The sequence below is a fragment of the Leopardus geoffroyi genome, chromosome C1 (genome assembly GCF_018350155.1).
Source record: "Leopardus geoffroyi isolate Oge1 chromosome C1, O.geoffroyi_Oge1_pat1.0, whole genome shotgun sequence".
Taxonomy (NCBI): Eukaryota; Metazoa; Chordata; class Mammalia; order Carnivora; family Felidae; genus Leopardus; species Leopardus geoffroyi.
In genome coordinates this window covers 220,656,353-220,672,707 of record NC_059328.1, presented here as the reverse complement: position 1 = coordinate 220,672,707, position 16,355 = coordinate 220,656,353, and the positions used below count along the sequence as shown (strand labels likewise).

General features: G+C 54.4%; 1 protein-coding gene across 3 annotated transcripts in view; it reads left to right on the top strand.

Annotated features, from left to right (window-relative positions):
• NDUFA10 (NADH:ubiquinone oxidoreductase subunit A10) overlaps positions 1–16,355 on the top strand; it is a 51,552-nt gene that overhangs the window by 11,995 nt on the left and 23,202 nt on the right. For 2 of the 3 annotated variants that reach the window (XR_006713338.1, XM_045482346.1), the window contains exons 7-9: positions 4,774–4,828; positions 6,385–6,470; positions 14,754–14,862. Coding sequence is in view for 2 of the 3 variants with exons in the window: in XM_045482346.1 (XP_045338302.1) it covers positions 4,774–4,828; positions 6,385–6,470; positions 14,754–14,862 (250 nt within the window). In the remaining variant the exon portion in view is untranslated. The remainder of the gene's footprint in view (positions 1–4,773; positions 4,829–6,384; positions 6,471–14,753; positions 14,863–16,355) is intronic. The other variant, XM_045482347.1, reaches the window with a different exon arrangement.

Below are 16,355 nucleotides of genomic sequence, written 5' to 3'. Positions count from 1 at the left end.
GTGGCCCATCCTCGTGTGGTCGTGGGCCTCCCTCGCGTCCCGCCAGAATTAGGTTGTTGGATGCTTTCACGGAAGGTTCCTAGCAGTATTTCTTAAACTTTCTGAAACTTAACCCTCTTGGTACCTAAAAATCTCATGCCTTTAAGATTTCAGAGTATAAAATTGTGACTAAAAACTATGGTAACTTTGGAAGAAAAATTTGGTTTTTAAGTTGAAAACTAATTTTTTTAAACGTGACCATGGATGCTTACTGCCGCTGCCGTCTTGTGACAGGCTCCTTGCTAGCAGCGGTACAGAGGGTTGAGCTGCGGGCCCCCTTCGTCCCGTCCTGCTGCTCTATTTGTAAGACCAGAGGTGCAGAAACACCTCAGTTTTGTAAACCTGCGCCAGGGCAACATGTGGAGGTGTGTGAAGAGGCAGAGGGAGACGGTGGACCGCAGCGCGTCGGTTCCGGAAATGCCTCTGGAACATCTTCGGCTGCAAAACGACTGAGAACGGCAGTCCTGGCCCCAGTTGTTCCCCTCAGATTTTCCCGTAGAACTTCAGCTCATAATGCCTGAATCCTGCTGCAGTCGGGAGGAGATTTCCTTTCACTCGGTGGTTATTTTGAAGACCGTCTTCTTGAGGGCTTCCAGATCACAAAGTGTGTCCGGCCGCCCCCTAAGTGTCCACGGCGTGGTCTGGCTACCCGTACTTGCTTTGTCCTGGGACCCCCTCCTGGGGCCGCCCGTGCCACGCTCGACAGCTCACGTGCGCCCCTCCCGGGTCCAGGCAGGTGCCGCTTCCCTCCGGTGGCGCCAGAGCCCGGGGCAGAGCAGAGCAGAGCACACACCCTCCCGGGCCTGGGCAGCCGTTCGGCGTCGGGCTGTGCGGGCCTCGTGGATCGCTCACGGGGTTTGCACGTCGTCGCCCGGTGCTAGCATAACGGTTCCTCGGGGTGGGTTTTTACCCATCTCGGTCACGGACCCGGAGCCGCAGGAAGCCACCGAGGCACACGGCGCACGTGCCTTGGGCCAGCACGCTGAGTTTACACACGGCGTCACAAGCGCTGTCCCAGGCCCGCCGGCGACCGCTCCTCCTCCCTGGCGTCCTTGCCCACGGTCCACTTTCCGAGACGCAGGTCGGGGTGCTTCCCGCCTCACCGAGGGGCCCCAGCGTGGCACTCAGGGACCTCGGGAGCCAGCCGCGCTGAGGTGAGGCGCTCTGGTGGGCAGGGCTGTGTTCTTGGGACCTGACCTGGGGCCTCGGGGCCTTCGCTAAGTCTGGGTAGGACAGTGCCACCCCCAATGAGAAACAGAGAGCCACGCTCTGGGGGGACGAGCTCTACCTCTTGGTCCTGCTGTGATGTCTGTGTGCCCCGTCTTCTGAACAGATACGGCCTGTGCATTGTCCTGGCTCAAGCCATGTGGGTTTATGGGACCCACTTAAGTTGGAGGCCATTCGTCACAGTGAACACGTACGTGAGGTTTTCTGTGCAGTCTGCCTTATGTTAAGTGTTCACAGGCTCAGGTCACAGTGCAGCGAGGGACGTACGTGACCCCCAAGGTGTTCTCTTAGAAATTCACTGGACCTTGACTGGCACCACAAGTTTTATGTAAAACTTTAAGCAGCTTATGACAAGTAGCTTATCTAAAGCGTCTAAGCGTTCGTGACTTAGAATTTGTCACAGACTCAGAGTCTGGAGTTCTCTCTTGTCCAGCAAGGGAGCGGACGCAGAATTAAATGCGAGAGAGGCTAATGTCCGGGAGGATGCGAGTCTTGAGGAAGGGTCCTCGCTCCATATTTATTAGGATCAGAAGGCTCGCAAACGTGATGGACGTACAGAAAGAGAACGAAACGGCGATCGTCAACTCGTGTGTGTCGAAGCTATGTGGTGTTAGGGGTCTGGGTCAAAATCATGGCTGCCCGAGCAAACTTGCCTAGGGCATAAGACAGATAGAGCATGCTACCTCAGGGTCAACACGACACTTTTTTTGCAAATTAGCTCCGGGCAGTTTCACCCTGCTCCGTGGTCTGTAGCCTGTTTACGTGTTTACCTATTCTGGACCTTCCGTCCTGTGAAAGCAGCTTTCCGTTCTCGTCCTCTGCTGGGAGTGCTTTGCCCTGTTGACCTAATCTCCGATGCTTTAGTCCTAAACCTTGTTAACGCAAAGCTGCAAGCTCGGGGAATTCCTAAACTTATTTCCCACAAGAGTTCAGGAGGTGTCTTCCCACAGGAACGATTTTAGGTTTCCCGGGCATGTTTATTCGAAGTCATTTGGTTCAATATTATGTATTTACAGTGACTCACCTTGGAAGAGAACATTGTTAAAGTATCAGTAATTAAGCAGCGAAATCAAAATCGTTTAAGAGAAATTTTTTTTAGCTCGAATGTCCGTATTTGAAGCAGAGTGGGTTTACCTGACTTGAGGGCAACTGCCGTCCGGGCTGGCTGTCCCGTCAGCTCTCCTCTCCCGAGCAGGCACGCGACGCTTCGCCGTGTTCTTACGTGTTGACCATGAAAGCGTGGGGAGCCTTGCAGCTCTCGCCAGGAGGCACAGCTACCCACCACAGGAATACGTTTTCTGGCTTTGAGAACATTTATGCTTAAAATCATTGGAAGGCCTGTGTTTTGTCCTCCTTACCTTGATTATGAAACGTGTCGGAAATGAGTTTGCACCGTGGCTTGGCTTCACACGCTCATGAGGAGGCCTTTACGCTGCTCTGTTTGTAAATGTTGCCGTGACCGCTGGTGTCACGGGAGGCACAGCGGTTCCCGAGACGGGGGGGGCCTGCGGGGGTCCGCCGGACGTGAGTTCGCTCCACAGGCCTTGAGGGTGTCTCCGAATCTCTGAGATCTCGGCCACCCTCTTGGTTCAGCCTCCCTTCACAGGCCAGTGGGAACGAGGGGCGGGCAGGACCCGACGGCAGGATCCTCTGCCATCTGTCGCTCTGTTACTGAGGCGTCTGGCACGGGACGCCGCTCGTTCTAGACACGCGGAGAATAAATGTCCGGTGTGTGGAGTCACACGAAAGACGGCGATGTTAGGTTATGAAATCGGCTCTGCGAGCCATTTTCCGTTGACCCTCTGGAGTCGCCAGTTCCGCACGGGCGGGGACCCTGTCTCTGTCACCGTGTACGCCCCACACGGTGTCTGCCGCCAGCGGGGACTTAAGAGGTGGGCTCAGTTAGTGTGTCGAAAGTACGTGTCACCGTGTTCCTGATGTCTCCCGCGCACGCTCGCGACAGCTAGGTCGAGGACGCCAGACCGTGTCGCCGTGTGAGGAGGAGCCGTGTTGTTTCCGTGCCAGCCGCCCTCCCTTCCTCATCCAGGGGAGGTGGCAACCTCTGTCTCCTACGCACTTGGTTTAATTTTGACTCGTGGGACTTGTCGAGGGAAAGGACTCCCCTCTGCGTGCCTTTCTCCTCGTAGTGACAGTGAGAGGCCGCGGGCCCCTGAGGAGGGGCTGCGTGCGTCGGGTTCTCCGCTTGGGGGCCGCTCTCCCTCCAGCCACAACGGCCAGTGCACCGAGGCTGTGTTTCTAGCTCTGTGGGCTCATTAGCAATCTGCTTATGGTTTCTGACCGTTGCGCCCGTCTTCGTGGCGATACAGGAAACGCAGTGACCTCGTTGCAGCGAGAAACGCTTATCGCGTTGGAGGACGTCTTGGAGTGCGCCATGCAGGCTTACCTGCAATTTCAGTGCTTGGGGAGTTTTTTCTTACACTTGGAATGAATGTGAGTCCACAGTAACGATGCGAATACAGACGCCTTCCCTGCACTAACTCTGCTCATTACACCGGTGACCTGTCGAAGGTGGCCAGCAGTTGGGGACGTTCGATGCCGTTGTGGAGGGTCGCACGTGGATTTCAGTTTGAGCGTAGCTCGTACGTTCTTGGACTCTCTGTCAGCGGGAGGGTGCTGTGGTGTAGACGTCGAAAGAGAGAATGGCCGCGTTTACGCTGCGCAGATGATCCTTGGGAAGTAGCAGTCTGTCCTTGACATCCTGCTGTCCCCTTTGCTGGATGGGGGTGAGGCATTCCTGTGGTGACGGGCCGTCCAGTGGACCTCTGGTCTGGGCGGCCTTGCTGGCCTCTGGCCGGGGTTGGGGCGTCAGGTCTCCCACTGGCTGGTCTGGAGGTGGCGGTGGGGGCAGACTTCCCATCTGTGGCTTGTGGCGGTCCAGTCGTCTCCTGGCTGGGCAGCTGGCCGTCCAGGTGGCAGTCAGTGTGGCGGGGGGATAGGCAGAAGTGCTGGAAATGGCGCTGTCCCCGTCTGGGATCCAGTTGTGACTTTCCAGTGTCCAGACTCAGGCCAGGGACCAGGGGAGTGAGCTGCTCTGCCCTGCTGCGGGCCTGGGCTGATAAAGGTTATCCAGAGGGCCGGTTTGTCTCCTAGCTTCTAGCAGCTCAAGTAACCTGTCCTGCCTCCTCCACCACATGGCCACTCTCTGTGCCCACGCCTCAGTGAGGCCCCGGGCGCCTTCGTCCTGTCCTGTAGCGAAACCCGTGGAGGTGACCCATGGACCCCGTCCCCCTTCGCCACTGGTCCTGGCGCCTGTGGGGTGGGGGTAAGATCGTCAGAAGGGAAGTCAGGAGACGCACCCGCTGTCCAGCCTAGAGCACGTTTCTGCTGCTAGTGGGTCCTCCTTAGCCGTTCAGACCACGTGAGCCAGCACGTGCCCAGCGTATCACCCTACCCTGTGTTTGTGGTGATAGTTTTTAACGTATTCATTTGTGCATTCACGTAAGCTTGGAAAATTTACGTTGAATTCCATCTTGTTTTTTCTTGCAGTGAGAAGTGTGAGGTTTTACAGTATAGTGCAAGGGAAGCTCAAGATGCGGAAAAGGTAAGCAATCGGCTGAAAGTTTGTGATTATTCTTAAATTTGTTTCATGTGTAGGGTTCTTATAAATCAGATAATCAGTTCAGCTCCCACCAGTCTTAGAAATGTCTATATTTCATAAGGTTTTTAAAAGAGGTACTGAGCCAGCGTATCTCACTCCCCTGGTCATGAGATTTTGATTTTTATTTGAATAACTTAGTTTCTAGGATCTTAAAATTGTAGAAAATACATTAGTAAGTGCATTTTTAAAAATTCGGGTCAATCTCAGTGCAATGAGAACTTAATGAGTGATAACCAAAAACAGTGGAAAAAAATAATGCAGGAACATTTGCCTTCCCAAATAACAAAAACATATTACAAAACGATGGTAATGAAAGCCATGTGGCATTAACACAAGAATTGATAAACGGCTCAATGGAGCAGAGCAGGGAGTAGAGAAGCAGTTGCGTGTGCGTGTGCGTGCGCGTGCATGTGAGGCTTTGGCAAAGGCAGTGCCTTAAGGGAAAACAAAACGTGAGGTAGAAGAAAATTATTATTTCTTAAATGGTGTTGAAGCAGTTGATCATCCATTAGGCAAAAAGAAGGTCCCGTGTTTTAGAAGTTAATCATAAAATACTAAAAGGCAAAACAAAAGGTACAAAAATTCTGGAAGAACAGGTTTTACGGTCTGGGGCTGAGGTACAGGTGGTGACATCAGACAGTACCGTGGAGTTGACCGCTGCAGAGACCGCGGGCCCGGTCGGCTCTGGGCACGAGAGGAGGAGAGGGTTATGGAGTGAGGTCTTGTCCACGGAGAGGGGGACGCTCCCTTAGGGCCTGGGGCCGCATCCGAATGCAGCTCCGGGCCAGCTCCAAGGACTGCACGTGGCCCACTCCGCTTGGACTGCCTGAGTTCTGTTGACTTTTGTCCCTGGGAGGCGGCTGTGTTTGTCGTAGGCGGTTTTACGCCTGACGGACCCATCAGATGCCACGTGTCCGAGCAGAAGGTTGCATTTGCTCCTAAGACCGTGCCATGCTTTCACTTCATAATTGGAAGTACCCAAGTTCCTGAGGCTCAAGAGAGGACCCCGGGTGTGGTGTGTTTTGGGGAAAAGTGCATCTGGAAAGGTTGCCCCTCTGGGAGATCAGAGTGCAGACTGAGGGTGTGGAGGCTGGGAACACAGATTGTTGGGTCTCTTCAGGAAATGGATTAATTTTCTTGTCCTTTTGTTGCTTCCAGTGGCCAGGTCTTGTCTTCTAGAACGAAGTCCCTGGGGCGGGGGAGTCTGTCATGATCACTGCTTCCCCCGTCTTGAGGCTTTCTTTGTCCCGCGCCTCGTCTCCCGGCCCGACGTGCCATTTCTGCGCCACCCACGTGTCAGCGGGCCGGGCGCGCACACTGAGGGTCAGCGCTCAGTCCCATTTCTTCACCGAAGGCTGTCTGTCCAACTTCCTTTCTTTTTGACTTCCATGGGGATTTTTCCTGCTAGGTGTTTGTGGCTTGCAATGTATTAAAACGTGACCTCGTTTAAATTTCCAAAGTGGGCCTCTGCGTCAGGCTTGGAATCGTTTGTGTCGTAGGTGGTGGAGGACATCGAGTACCTCAAGTACAACAAGGGGCCGTGGCTGGAGCAGGATGACCGGACTCTTCACCACCTGCGGATGCTGTGAGTCCCACGCTGTTGGGGACCACCCAGACGGGGCGCGGGGCTGGGTCTTTGAGAATAGTCCACGGCCCGCGGTAGAAACTGACGGAACGTGAAGGAGTTCTGTTTCAAGTTAGATGCTAACTGTGCCTCCAGGAACGAGGCGTATTTCCTTTTTCCTTCAAACAGGCTCTTCCGCCCCCGAGTCGGACAGTTAATTAATTGATGGCCAATATCGACTCGGCAGATCCTTTGCTGCTTCCGTGTGCCGAGCCCTGAGCCAGGTGTAGACGATTTAGAGTCAAAAGCAGTCTTGCTTTCGTCTCCGGTGGGCACTTTGTCCTCCGGCTCCAGGCAGAGGATGGTGGGGACGCGGCCGTGCGTCCCGCCACCGCTCAGCTTGCCAGACAGCCCGACCCTCGCGGACACACAGCAGAGGGCCTTCTCCTGCGGGCGCCCTGGCGTCCTCAGGGGACCAGCCCTTCAGGTCAGGCCAGCTGTGTCAAGACCGCAGATGTCACGTGCGTGGAGCCGTTGTCGCATTTCCGTGCCACGGCATGAGTTCCTCGGTCAGGGCCACGTGCTGCAGATGACCCTGTGAGTGCCCTGGGGCTGCTGTAGCGAGACACCACCCACTGGGGGCGCTGCACACAACGGAGGCTGCTTCTCCCGGTTCTGGAGCCCGGAAGTCCAGAGTCCAGGTTGCTGCCAGGGCGCCCTCCTCTGCGGGTTCTGGGAAGACTCCTTCCCGCCCTTCAGCTTCTGGTGGCCTCCGGCCATCCCGGGCTTTCCTGGGCAGGTGTCTGCGTCACTCCCACCCTGCCTCTGTCTTCACGTGACGTTCCTCCCTGTGCGTCTGTGTCTTGCCTACATTTCTCCCTTCCTGTCAGTTCACCAGTCACGGGAGGAGGATCCGTGCCAGTGCCCTGGGATCACATGTTAACTTAATCTCTGCAAAGGCTCTTTCCAAATAAGATCACGCTCACAGGTTCCGAGCGGACATGAATTTGGGGGGGGCACTATTCAACCCAGTACACCATGTGTTTTAAGGCTCCCTAAGCCCGACTGCACACTTGGAAACTCACTGCAAAGACTCAGGAGTCTCTGTATGGAGTTGTACTCACGGCCAGGGTCACAGGGAGTTAGCAGGTGCACGGCTGGGCAGTGAGGAAGAACCATGGCCAATCTGGAGCCGTCCACGCCCCGGCTTTCGATGCTCCCTCCCTGCCATGAGGGACGTGCCAAAGGTGCTACTTTGTTCAGGAAAAGCCAGTAACACGTGCGCAGGATCTCTGCCCACAAAGCCCATTGGACATCAGTGCCCAGTGCTTTTTGGGGCACTGGCACCTTCTGCCTTAGCAGCTACTCAAGGCCTGACCTCCAGGCAAAAGGCCCATGTAAATCCCATCGTACCTTGGTGCGTAGGGTTCAGTGCCCCGGCCTCGGGGCGCTGTTTGGAAACAGAGCTCCCAGGCATGCTCTGTTTATGACAGCAGAAGGGATTCCACGCGCACGTGAACCGGGCTTCTCACAGAAGCGTCTCGGGCGGGAAGGCAAATCTGAACCCAGCAAGTGGAAGTTTCTTGTGAGGGCCACTGGCTGCCCGCCATGATGGGGGGACCCCATGTTACCGACTTCCCTGTTTTGTCCCCCAGGACGAGCTACGCTGGGGGCTCAGCACTGGCCTTGCTGTGGCACGCTGGCACACACAGTGGCAGGGCCACATCAGTTTTGAGGAGCGCCGGTCTCAGTGTTGAGCCCATGCGTAGCACCCGTCCTGCCCCGGTGACCAGTCTGCCCATCGGACTTGCTCCCGCGGAGCTGGGCCCGAGCGCCAGACCTTCCCGTGTGTGCCGGGTAGTTTGCTGGGTTGCGGTTTCTTCTGTCTGATAGCTGGATGCAGCCCAGCGTCGGCACACGTGGAAGGGTGCCATCAGCTGTTCACATCCTGTGCTTGAGGTGGGATTGCTTCTCGTGTGAAGCTACTGACTTAGGTATTACGAGTAAGGTAACTTTTAATGGTTTTTGTTTTTTCTTGTTTTGTGCTTCAGATGGAAAAAGTAGCAGCTCCTGGGAAAGATCCCGTGGTTGTAGGGGTGGGGTTGACAGGGACAGGGAAGGAGGCTCCCTGGGGGAAGGCTGGGAGTGGCCACCGAAGGCGAGGCCTAGCGCTCCGTGGCGGTCTGTGCTCCTCGCGTGGCTCAGGGCGAGCGGGGATGTGCCCTGGGCCTGTGGAAGCTCTCTGCCGGCCGCCCCGTCTTCGTGGTGAGATGGGAAGTGGGCCAGCGGCTGTGAGTGCCAGTGAGGGTGCGGGGCGCAGGGGGACACAATGGAGGTTTGAGGAGGGAGGAAATGTCTCAGCCTCGGTGTGGGGAAGACCGTCGGGAGGACCTGAGAGAAACGTGCTGTGTGCGGCTGGTGGGGCAGCGGCCCTGACACCGAGCGGAGAGAGGGCTTTCCCGGCTGCTGCGGCCGTCCCCGGGCTGTAGGACCCTGGATTCCAACAGGGTCGGGGTCTGGGGGTGAGTGGGAGAGAGGGCAGGAGAGCCGGGAGCGTACAGAAGTGAATGAGGGTCGTGGTGAGAACTTCGACTCGGGTGATGAGGCAGGTGAGGAACACGGAAATGACCGTCAGCCCCAGCGGGTCGGGGGTGGGAGCCACACCACTCACCATAGAGAGGGAGGAGGCCCAAGTCCAGGATCACCTGTGATTCCTGACCGTGGACGGCAGGCTGTAAATGTGTGAGCTCCTGTTTCTAAATACAAGTTACCTCGTATGTGTCTTTGTGTTCTAGATTTTAACATCGTAAGCACGTCCCTCTCTTAGTGAAAACTTAAAAATTTGATTTCTTGATGGCTGCTTGGGGATGCTGTTTGAACCGTTTGATGGAGATACAAGTCAGCGGTTGGCAAACTGTGGCCTGTGGGCCAAATCCAGCCCTCAGCTGCCAAGAATCGTTCTTACATTTTTAAAGGATCGTGAGAGAAAACTGGTTTATGCTACAGAAACTCTTTGAAGCCCTCAGAGCCTGAAGTACTTACTGTCTGGGTTTACAAGTAAAGTTGGTCAGTTCCTGAGATGCTGCCCTAATCCACTTACCGTTTCTTTAATTTTGATTTTCGGGTTGCTTCGATCCCTTCCTGTTCGTAGTCAGCAAGCACGTTGCACGTGTGTCTGTTCCACACCGGGTGTGAAGGCGGAGGGACCGGGTGAGGTCGTGTGAACACAGCTTACAGCTCTCCCTCGCAGAACCGTTCTCCAGAAAAGGCGAGCCGGGCCGCACGCTCGACCATCCCCCAGGGTCCCGGACGGACCGCGTCGTTCGAGCAGACAGCGGACACTTGTGATTTTGACGCCAGAGACAAGTGGTTGCTTTATTTTGCATTTTATGAACCCTGAACTTCAAACAGCTTGTATTTCGGGTGCCTGTTTGTCGTTGGTGAATTTTCTCTTCACGTTTATTGATCTTTTCAAAGAACCAGCTTTTTGTTTTCTTGAATTTCTCTGTTGTCTGCTTTCAGTCTGATTTCTGCTCTAGCCTTTATTATTCTCTTTTTACTCTGCTTCCTTCAAGGCTTCGGTCGTCTTTTCCCTGCTCTCCTGGGGCAGAGGCCTGGACGCTCGACGTCAGATCTCCCACGTGCACTCGGTGCTGGCAGCCTCCCTCTGCTGTGCGTGCACTTGTGGTCTGAGAACACACCGATTTCTGCGAAGGCCTTTTGTGTGCTCAGGAACGTTCCTGTCTGGATTCGTGCTCCGGTCGAGTGTGAGCACAGTGTGGATGGAATGTTCTGGAGATGTCAGGGAGAACGGGCGGTTCATCCACATCCCCGTGGCTTCTCTGCCTGTGGGTCTGTGGGCCGGTGAGGGGTGACCAGGTCCGCGGCCACAGGAGTGCAGGGGCGGGGGAGCGGCGGGACGGGGGCCTCGGCGGGGTGCTCCCCTCTGCTCCCCACCACCCAGATGGCACCGTTGCCACGCACCAGCACCCCCCGGCGCACCTTTGCTCTTCTTCCAGAGCAGGTGGTTGGTTGTCAGGGGTATTTGTTGTGCGGATGAGAGTGGGGACTTTCAAGCTTTTTACTTGGAGCTAAACACTGCAGTCTCAGGTTTTGAAAACTCTGGTTGAGTTTCTGTGTCGAGATGGTTGTATATTCAGGTGTTTTTGTACATTTACCTCAACGAGGTCACTTGCCTCCTACGTCATTCGGGGCCTTGCTGGAAACGCAGTGTCCTTTCTCTCAGCTGCTGCCTGGCGTCTCCGTGTAGGTCTGAGGCCTCGAGGCGTGAGCCTGAATCGCACTTACGGTGTCAGCACTGTGTCCGGACGGTGTTCCGGAAGCGCTTTCCGATTCCAGCGCACTCATGCCCGGTGGGGCCCTCCTCGCTGTACAGGGGTCTGGCCCGCCCCCCGAGGCGACCGGGGCGTGGATGGGCTGGCGCGACCCCGCCCGCGGTCGTGTGCACAGACCGTGCTGCCTTCCCTCCGCCCGGTGGCTCAGGCTTGGATCCCGGTGGGGCCGTCACCTCTGCAGCCGGCATCCCGCTTGGACCCTCCTTTTCCTGGCCGGCTGCCTCGCCCCCGCCGTACCCTAAGGGATGTGCTAGGGTCTGCGCTGTCTCCAGTGGTTTCTCTCCCTGCCCTTTTCTCTTGTGACTCCTGCTGCCTTGGCGGTTTGCCCCTTCGTTCTTGATCTTCATGCTGTGCTTAGTTATTTCTTCCCACTGCTTGTCCCGTGTGCACACGCCTAGCAGGTTAATTTTCATGAAAATGTCACCGTGACCCTGCATTCCCTTTCCTCAGAGTCCTTCGGTGGCTTATCTTTGTCTTGTCACGAATCCACATTTAGTTTCTGGGAATCAGTTCAGGGTCCTATTGACGTCCTTCTGCCTCTTCCTGAATCTGCTGTCTCCCCCACCGGCCCGGTAATTATCTACGAGTCCTAGCCTTCTTCTGAGCCTGGCTGTAGCCACCTTTTCCCTCCACCCCTGAGTACCTTCTCTTAACTTCAGACTGTAACAGCCACGTGCTAGCTTGTGGATTTCTATGTGATTCTTTTTAGTGTTGGCTACTGCTGGACACAGACGTGAAATAGCACGTGAGGGCAGGTGGCTGTCCCGGTGTCCCCACCCCCTGTGGCTGGTGATGTGCTAGGGCCTTTTGACTTGTTCCACTGATAAACAGTGTCATTTTCTTTTTAACTTCACTTACTTATTTTGAGAGAATGAGCAGGGGAGAGGCAGGAAGAGAATCCTAAGCAGGCTCTGCGCTGTCAGCACAGAGCCCGACGCAGGAGTTAACCAACCCCCTGAATCGTGAGATCATGACCTGAGCCAAAATCAAGAGTCGGATGCTTAACTGACTGAGCCGCCCAGGCGCCCCCACAGTGCCACTGTCTAAACGTTATCTGGAATGTGTGTTAATTTGATTCTAGACTGTGTCCAAAATTGATGTCTTAAGACCATAATTTTAGTAGTTATTTAGTTATGTTGTTATTGGAGCAGAGAAGGATTCAGTAATTCCCTTCAAGTTTACAGATGATAGCATTCAATTAACTGTTTTCATTTATTTTACTAAAAATGGCCTGTCCTCTCCTCCCAGTTTATTGTCCCCCTGCCCCTGACGCCCGGATATCTCATCACAGTGTACCATGGTAACTGTTTATTTTCATTTGAGCATCATTTCTTAATTTGGGAGACTCCAGTGAAAATTACGACCAATTTTCTGAGTTAAGTACCATAAACATGCCACTTAACCAGTTACGCCCATTTTGTCTAGAACATGACCAGATTACTGGTTTAGAGCATTTTTGTTCCACGCCAGTTACGGATGCTGGTGTACAATTACGTGTGTGTATGCTTATGCCGAGGGACCGCCACTGTCTTTCTCAACCTTGATGGCATTCTGTGTTCAAGTGCGTGGTCCGTAACCTACCGGCACCTGCCTCTGCTGCTTTCATTCCCATGCTCGAGACCCTGGTCACCAGGCATGGCTCCACGTGTGCAGGGCCCTGCTTCCCCAGAGCCGGGGCCGTCCCGCCCCCCCAGTTTGCTTCCTCATGAGACTTCTGTTTCCTGTGACTCTAGGAGAAGGTCCTCGTGGTAGGAAGTTTCAGTTACAGAGACTGTGGGGTATGAGTTTGGTATCAGAAGTGTAGCGTCGGACAGAACTTTGCGGTTTGGGAGGGACTAACCACTACCCTTTGGACATGTTTTAGGAGCAAGGGCAGACATTCTGTTGACTGGGAAACAGTTCGAGTCATAAAACATTATCTACGGTTCATTTTTTCTCTCTTTTCCTGCCTCACTCTTGTAGAGTACGTGGCATAGCATCTTGCGTTGTAAACCAGGCTCGGGTACGCTCTTGCTTCTTCGGGCACTTTGGCTCGTGATGTTAAGAGGTTATATTATCCTCAGCCAGTTTTTGAATTCTCTTCAATTAGACTAAGTGCTTTGTGAACAGAATGTTTTCTGTCTCCGCTTTTTGCTCCCTGGGTCATAAAAGGTTTCCCGTGCCTCACTTCTCTTCCATCTGGAGTGAATCTGTGGTTGATTGGAGGTTACGACTCCTGGCGTTTGGTGGAGACGTGACACCGTGGGCTCTTCGTAACGGGCCCCCTTTAAGCTCACGGCGACAAGTGGACAGGCGCTTAGCCACGTTTCAGTGAGAACAGCGGCAGGTGGTATTTTTTTTAATGTTCCAAACCAGTTGGAAGCGTGTTTGCTCAAAGAGACACCGTTTTGGGGGCTTTCGTGTAAGCTCTCCTTCGGCCCGACGGAGCCTAGATGGCACTGTCGCTCTGTGTGCTGCGGACCAGCTCCCGGGCCAGGAAGGTCTTTCAGGGTCTCCAGAATGTTTCAGGTTTTTGGAACTTACTGAGAAAACCCAATCAAACTCCACCTTGATATCTGGTAGCATTTAAAAATACTAATTTCATTTTTAGTGTAAATTGTTTATTGTGAGGTCACTTTAAAAATTATCCTTGTAAAATAAAAAGTAAGAATAATTCCACTTGTGTGAAAAATAAAGAGATGTGTACTTGGGCGTTATCTGCACGTGCTCACAAGGCCACACGTTCTGTGAGCAGCTCCCTGGGAGAGGTAAGAAATAGCTCTCCTCCGAGCGTGTCTGTTGTGGCCACTTACACGATCAGTGGATGTCCACGTAAATACACTTAGGAAGACCCCTCGGGTAATGTTTGCCGTTGAGTCATTATTAGTCCGTGTCTGAGTGACACAGTTTGTACTGGTGACACTCAGGCGCTGCCTTTTCCCACCGTCCACGTCCAACCTGCCGCGGGTTGTCGGGGTGTGTGGTCCTCCACAGGGGAGGGCCTGGGGGCGCTGGGCTCGGGGTTCGAATTGGGTTGTTCTGGCGGTGGCGGTGTGCCCCGGGTGCCAGGGTGCCCAGGCCTTGGGTTTACATGGGCCTGGACTCTTTATCACAAAGTAGCTGAAAGCCAGATGCATTTGAAGAACTTCCATTTGGGCCATTATGGACAGAAACGTCTTCTGCCATTATAACTCATTAATGGGAAAGTGGTCATTTAAAATAATTATTTCCTTGTTTTGAACCCTTCAGAAAGGAGACTTAATTTAAGTGTTTCTTCCTAAAAGCCCTCAAAATGCTTTTCGCCTTCAAGGACAGTGGTCATATTCAGACTGAGTTTAATTTGAAATAAGCGGTTACAACACAATGTAGATGTTTTCGCAAAATAAAATAGCGAAACAAGGAGCGTTAGACCTTTATAGGCAAGGGTGCGCCTGGCCGTCCTGCGTGTGGCTCCCCACCACGTGCTCCGGACCTGCCCATGGCCTTGCTCTCCTGGAGTCTCTCAGGCAGAGAAGGAGGACGCTGCGTGGGGAATTTGGGGGAACTGGACTTCCTTGCCGCCTTTCCCTCGGGATTCACGAATTGTGCACGCTTTTAACAAGGGCACACTGCACGGCCCTGTTACACATGGCGTTGGGTTTAGTTTTTTTCTTTGGGCCATTCCTGTGTCTAAAGCACACCGTGGCTCCTTTTATGTGTCTCCCACACCTCCTCCATTCCCGAAAGGCCGTCCTCTGTGGCCTTTGAGCCTTTTGGAAGACTCGCCCTCAGGTTCTGAAGGTCATTTCAGAAGAGCAGCTGCACACAGACCACATGGTCTCTGAGGTGAAAGTTGGCTCCCAGAGGGATGCTGGGACGGATGGCGTTTATTTGCACGTGTGATTTTTGTAACGTGGGTGTTTTGAAAAGCCTTACGGCTTGTGTCTTTATTTTACGGTTTAGCGTGATCTGTGTTTGTCTTATTTCGTAGGGTTCAGAATAAGCTGGAGGTGCTGAATTACACGACCATTCCCATCTATCTCCCAGAAATCACGATCGGAGCTCACCAGAGTGACCGCATCTTCCAGAAATTCACAGAGGTGAGATTTTGAACCAGGAGCGCTGGCTGCTTGCTGGGCCCCCACGACTGTACCAAGGTCACTTCTCCAAAGAGTGGCTTTTGTTGGTTTTTTTGCGTGTTGGTTTTAGTGAAAGAGCTTCCCTTCCCTTGAAGTAATTCTCCTCCCCTCCTCACCCCGTCCAGAGCCGGTGAGGCTCCTCGGACGGCCCCGGCCGTGGGCAGTGAGCCACCCTGGGGAGCGCGTGTGGCACGCGGCCTTCCTGGGCAGCAGTTTCTCTTGATGTGGAAACGTTGTCTCCTCTTTAGCCCTTGTCTACGTTTCTCCAGTGTCAGATTTTCCTTGGGGTGCCGCCTTACCCCTCATGGGACACGTGTCTGTGGAGGACGAAGGCGTGTTTGTGCAGGAGGCCCACGGGGCGGGCGTGAGGCCAAGCTCGGGGGCTCCAACTGGGTTTGGGATCTTATCTGCTTTCCGTACCTTGGTAGTGAGTCACTTGTTTTCAGAACGGTTTGGAGAATCGTTGGCAAAATCCCACGAACCTAGAGGACACTTAAACCAGTTGTGTTCTAGACGCCGGCGGGTGAGGGGAGCCTCCCCTGGGGATCCTGACGTGGGATCGAGAATAAGAGCAGGATTGTGTCTACACCCGCTGTCACTGGGTTTGTTATTGGCAAATGTGTGAAATGATTGTATTCAAATTAGCTCTTCAGGCCAAGCAGCCAGCATTTAGCTCAGTTGAAATCTTAGGTATTTCTGCATCTCTAGAATGCTAGCGCATTGCTTGACGCGCCGATCGGGTGTCCGAGTATATCCCATTGCTCACTGTCTTACTTGGGATACTTGGCATTTTCTTTAAGTACTTTTGGTTGTTTTGAAAGTGAGTTTATTCAGTGTGGAGATTTGGGGAAGTACGCAGTAAACCCACGCAGCTGTCACTCAGCAGTGCCCACGCTTAGTACGTTTGCACGTCTCTTCGGAGTGTCGTAGCACCTAAGTGCGTGTAGCTCTGGGGGGCCGTGGGGGCCGTGGGGGCCGTGGGGGCCGGGCTGGCTCCTCCCTGCTGCCTCCGTCGTGGCTCTTGCACAGGTGTGAGAGCCTGTACTTGCTGGTGGCTCCGCTCTGCAGCTGATGGCTCTCCAGGTCCTGCGGAGCCCAGGGCACAGGCGGCCTCCTTTTGTTCTGTGTCCTCACGACTCCCACCTTCCAGGCAGCCGGCGCTGTGCTCGGATTGGCACCGTGGCTTCCTCTCTATCTCCCTGGGTTCTCTCCCATGTTGCCAGAGCTGCAGGTGTGCATGCAAAACCTGGCCCCGCCCCCTCCGGCCCCGCCCCTCCGGCCCCGCCTTGGCTCCCCTTGCCTGGGACCCCGCCAGACCACCCTGGGACACGCTCCCTCTGGCTTCCAGGGAGCCTCGTCCCCCACTGGAGCCCCAAGGGTGTCCACCGTCTCCCTGGTGTCGTCTCCTGGTCCATACCACTGGCGCTGTGGGCTTGAAGGGGGTGCACGCACAG